Here is a 5,709-nt window from a genome sequence, read left to right as displayed (position 1 = left end):
CTCATGTCTTGGCTGTGTTTGGTGTGTCCGGTGGAGGTGGTACTTTCTACAAAACGAAACTCGAGAGGTGAACAAAAGTAGCATGCGCAGATCAGCCCATCAGCATTTGACGACTTCCTCTTCAGCAGTGCAGGAGCCTGTGAAAAGTCTGACTGCATGTTTAAAACTACCAAAGAAGGCAGTCCAGAGAAGGGACCAGGCTGATTGTTTGCACTAGGACTATTTATCCCAGGTAAGAAACAAATGGCCTCCTTTTAAAAAAAAAAATCGTTTGTGTACATTGTAGTGTTTTCCTTGCTCTTGTTATGTAGCTGATGGACGATGAAATGCTCTCCTCCAGATATGTAGCTTGCGATTTCCTGTGGCTAATGGATAAATCTATAATATATAAACCCTTCTATTGAAACGAGCTGTAAGAAGACAGGTAGTGCTATTTGAATTCAGGACCAGCGCGCGCGCGGTTAAAATGTGGCTTGTTTCAATGACCATGTATCACTTCCTATGTGGCAAATGTAATCATCAACACGATCGACTGATTTTATTCTCTGGTGTGGCAGAATAACTATGTGAATTAATAGCCATTTGTGTAGCCATAGATAAAATTATTATTGTTATTAGGGTGCAGTCGCTGAAATTACACTCTTACTTACACTAACTTTCTCTGACCCACCCTCATTATCTGTAAACTCGGTGTATGCTGCTATTACTACAGCAAACTTCTGAACAAGACTGATTTCTTCAACACTTACCTCGGTGTATGCTGCTATTACTACAGCAAACTTTGAACAGGACTGATTTCTTCAACACTGCCCCACCCTAATAGTAACCTTAACCTTTAAACTAAGTCTTAATATTTTTAGAATGAATCTTTAGCTTATTAATTTGATATTGGTATGTCTATTGCTTGTTTATATCCACTGAACGTTTGTCTTGTGTGACAACTTACAAGCTCACAAATTAAGTTATTTTTTTCCTTTTCAAGTTTTAGAAATTATTTATAGTCTACACACATAGGCCTTAAGGGCAGAGACACACCAGGAACTAGCAGCGACATGGGCAGAGTGTTGCGCCACCTCGTGGCCTTTTGTCTGGGTTGAAAAAGTGGCACTTGAACTACACAGAATACAGCCAGCAACCAAATAACGCACCTGTTCTAGACCTGCGTGGGAGAAATAACTCCCCCTACCATCAGGTGGCAGTATTTGGTTTCGCCATTCACAAGGGGGAAAGAAGAAGACCTGGACAGCAGAAATGCAAGTTGTAGACAAAGCAGCACTTGTTCAGGCTGTTGTTTATACCTCATTCTAATCCAGAATATGTTAAGAAGTTGCAAGTCTCATTGCATTCTCTGCCTATATTACGGCTAAACGTTATGCATAATTCAGAGCGTGGCCACTTTGAGTGACAGGCAGGAGGGGCAAGTGGGTGGCTGCTAGCTGTGTAACGAGCTTTACTGGTAAATGTAGGTAACTGGTAAACTTGTAAATAAATGCACATTTCTGGATTAGTCCTGGCAGGTGGAGTGAAGAACTGTCAATAGAAAATAAGTGGGTGACATCACAGTGGGTTAGACATCATTTAACTAGAGTACTCACCCCTTATTTGGCACATTTAATTGTATGGAAAAAATAAAAAAAGCTCACCCCTTATTTGGCACATTTAATTGGATGGACAAAATGAAAAAATGCATAAAGAAAGTGCATACAACTCAAGTATTTATATCCATGTCAGGCTACAGTATTACTGTAAAGAAAGTGCATACAACTCAAGTATTGATGTCCATATTGGCCTGCAGTATTACTTAGACTCTAACGTTGAGTTATTTAAATGAGGAATATAAACACTAACAATTTCTGCATGGAGTTTGGCCTGAGACTCTAACGTTGAGTTATTTAAATGACGAATATAAGCACTAACAATTTTTGCATGGAGTTTGGCAAGTCTCTCAGCACAACAGCTATATCAAGACGGATAGTAAACTCAATCAATCTGTGATTCCCATTTGAAAGTTTCACCACAAAGTTTGATGAGATAAATCTGCCTTTGAATCAGTGTCATTTACCACATATTTATCTGTGTGCACAATGATAATTGACTAAATGTAACTGTTTTGATGTTTTCTTTTGCAGATGGGAGGTAATAAATAAACACCAAAGTTGATAATGTCACGATAGGAGAAAGAAAATCATGGGTGAGTAAGTGATGAATCTAGCCATAGGGGCTGCAAGCCAGTGACTTCTGTGCCGGTCCCAAGCCCAGATAGAGAGGGTTGCGTCAGGAAGGGCATCCAGCGTACAAACATGCCAAATTTAAACATGTGACTCAGTGTGACCGCCACCGGTGCTGGTGGAAATTGGACTACTGTTGGTCGAAGAAGGAGAGGAGGTAGAAGGATTCATAGACAGAGAGAGAAGAGGAAAGGCAGGAGTATAGGTCTGAGAATAGGGACTCAACATTGGTAGTAAGTGATGAGTGATAAGTCTGTTTGAGCGCTGTGCATGTGCTCCTTTGTACACAAGTTTAGAAGGCCTACTTTAATACTGTTTGTTATATAATAGTACATCTGCTGGATGTGTAAATAATGTTAGGTAAACGCGTGCCCCAGTATTGATCTGCTGTGCCCCGGTAAAAGCACACGTTCAAGTTTTAACAAGCTCCTATATTTGGAAGTGGATTAATAATAAAGGGAAAAGATTTTTTATTTGTTGTTCTAATCCAGAATGTGAAAGCAGCAACGGTTAGGGTTCGTACACCATGTTGCACACATATGCAGAGCATGCATGTTGAAGCTGGTGCAATGCAGGGTGCATGCAGTGATCCATGTATTGTGCAAAAAGCAAAAGAAAGGAATGGACTGAGGTATGTGATGGAGACTAATTTAAGTTTTTGAATAATACCAATGATCTTATTTTGACTCAGACATTACTGACTCCTGTAGATGGACATAAGTCGTGAAGAAAATTTTATAGAGGAGGCTGAGAGAGGGAAGAAGTTCAGAGAGATGAGGGTGAGAGAGGGGAGATCTGGCTGTAGCTGGTAAACAAGGTAACGTAGTTTAGTTAACTAATATGCAACCGAGCACAGATGTTGAATGTGAAGTAAATTAGAGCTCTGTACATCAAAGCTATTTATTGGTGTGAGAATGCATAATGCATCACATGTAGTTGTTTATGTTAATGTCGGACTGTTCATTTTGTATTTAATAAATAGTCTATAACATATTTGATGCTCTTGTCACACAGTCCAACTATTGTTTATTTTATGCATTTTTAATAAACTGGTGAACCTGAAGCAGGAAGGGAAAGTGTGGAAGAAGCTGTCTGTGTCTATAGAGACAGATGTGTGACCACCAGCCATCTATTGCACAACACACTTTTGAAGTAATTGGAGCATGGGTATGTTATGTGGCCTTATGAGTTACAAAAAAAGAAAAAAGAATGATTGCTTTTTTTAGATGAATTTGTTGTGAATAAATTTAGTTAGTGTAAAATGCAAAAAAAGTGCAATACAGGGCCAGACCTTTACGTCATAAATCATGTTGAGAATGTTCTTGATGTAGCTTGAAATGAATATTTTCATAAAGATTAATATCCCTACATTTCTACCTTTTACTGGTAGTTGTTGTAGTAGCAGCAGTGTGGCAGTGGAACAGTGGGCTAAGTACTAAGTGAAGTTCACATAGCACAATATACAGCACATTTCATTTATGCAGTAAACATTCAAGAAGAAAAATGTGTGATTTGAGTAATGGGAGGCCTGTGTCCCAGTAGAGCTTGATGTCTAGAAACGCCTCTGTTGGATACTATTAAGATACGGACTAACGCGTTGTTGAATTTGGCCTTTAATGAGATTTTTTGACAAAATGGAAACCTGTCTGCCTTTAAAATAAATGCTGCTACCAAATATCACTAAATTTACAAACTGCAAATATTCTGAATTGTAGAAGAGAACTACAGTGATTTTTTTTGATGCCATCAATGACTTTTTCTTGTATCTCTTCTCACTATACAGCTGACGAACCTGAGCAGCCGCCTAAGAACTGGACTGAATCTCAAGTAAGCACCTGGCTAAGATCCATTGGAGTGAAGGAGCAGTACATAGTAAAGCTCTATGAGGAAGAAGTGGATGGACAAATCCTTCTTACACTGAATGAGGACTTTCTGAAGACAAAGATTTGTATGAAATCAGGGCCTGCTCATTTGATTATTCAAAAAAGAGATGAGCTCCTCAATGTCCAGAAAAAACCTCAGGAGAAGAAAAAGCCCATCAGTGGCAAAAAAGCAGAGTTGGAGCAGAAAAACATTAAGCAGAAATCAGATCAGTATCTTCCTATAACAAGTGAAGATCCTCCAGCACAGGTTTCTATAAGAGATCAAGATGTCTTAGAGGAGAAACAAACTGTTCAGGAACAACGTGTGTTTACTTCAAAGGAAGACTGCAAACCACGCCCATTTGATCAAGAAGCGATCGATTTTATATATGTAAAGCACAGAGTCCTACAACCTGAATCGGGTGCTTTTGATCTAATATCTCCATGTCATGAATATAAGTCTTTTTCTGTAGCTGCTGCCTTGGATCGCACAAGACTCCAAGCTAAGTTTGCCAAAGAGGTTCTTAAATTTGCGACTGGTTGTATGAATATCAGGTCAAATGGCACAATACACTTTGGTGTAATGGACAGCAAGGAAGATGTAGGATATGTACATGGTGAGATTATTGGTGTCCCTGTGAAAGAGAAGGGCATTTATGTAGATGCTTTGGACTACATTGAAAGGACTTTCTCCTCTGATAAGGAGCACGTGCGCCAGTGTGTGCGGCCTCCCAGGTTCATTGAGGTTATGGATCAAGAAAGTACAGAGAAGAGGTATGTTGTAGAAGTTGACATTGTGCCTTCAGTAAATATTGTTAAGGGCAAGGTGTATGCAGTTCGTCTGCCAAACTTCAAAGAGTCAACTAACAAAATAGAATTTGAGAAGGAAACAATTCTGCGGAGGGTTGGTTCAAAAACGGAGCCAGTGAGCGACAAAGATCTCAGTGACTTTTACCAGAGAGTCAAAGATCGGGATGGTCAAAGAGAAGACGCGGAGAAAAATCAGTTTCTCAGTGCTCCAGAGATCTGCCAGGACCTTGGTAGGAAACTCAAAATGCTCATGACTAGTGGCAAGAAATTAATTGAAAAGGGGAAATGGTTCATACTCATCACAAACAGATTCACATCTGATGACCTTGGCAGCATTGACTGGCTGCTTAACTTGAACCTTTTCTGTGTGTTTGACTTTGACCCAGACTCAAAGGTATCAGGTCTTTGCAGTAGATACCTTCAGCATCATGCTGCAAACATGCACTCTCTGCAGAGCTATAGGATATCAAGTGACACAAGCATCAAAGATTTCACAAGTAACTTGCATCTGTTCGAGCAAACGAGCTGGATCTTTTGTAACGGCCGTTCTGACTTTAAAGGAAGTGAAACTCCATGTGATGAAATGACCTGGATCAAGACAAAAATGACTTTCTTGAGGGAATCTGTGTCTTTGATTTGTAAACAAATCTTGCCAAAAGGGGCATTTCAGGTAATTTTCCTTCTCACATCACCAGTTGAGAAACCACTCTTGCACACCTTTAATGAGTTTTTCACAGACATGGAAGGCCACGAAGACATCATCTGCATCTGTGAATCACAGAAAAACTTCCAGAAGTGGGAGAGCTTTG

The 5,709-nt window shown here is 39.7% G+C and overlaps 1 protein-coding gene across 1 annotated transcript; it reads left to right on the top strand.

Annotated features, from left to right (window-relative positions):
- Window positions 1-91: 91 nt before the first annotated feature.
- Window positions 92-5,703, top strand: LOC109971517 (sterile alpha motif domain-containing protein 9-like; the record flags this gene model as incomplete). Its single annotated transcript, XM_020619819.1, has 3 exons — window positions 92-232; window positions 2,130-2,191; window positions 4,012-5,703. Coding segments are annotated over exons 2-3 (1,696 nt in total), but the record flags the coding sequence as incomplete, so codon positions are not given.
- Between the last annotated feature and the right edge of the window lie 6 nt (window positions 5,704-5,709).

Source organism: Monopterus albus, unplaced genomic scaffold (genome assembly GCF_001952655.1).
Source record: "Monopterus albus unplaced genomic scaffold, M_albus_1.0 scaffold227.1, whole genome shotgun sequence".
In the NCBI taxonomy this organism is placed as follows: Eukaryota; Metazoa; Chordata; class Actinopteri; order Synbranchiformes; family Synbranchidae; genus Monopterus; species Monopterus albus.
This window is presented reverse-complemented; position numbering and strand designations above follow the sequence as displayed.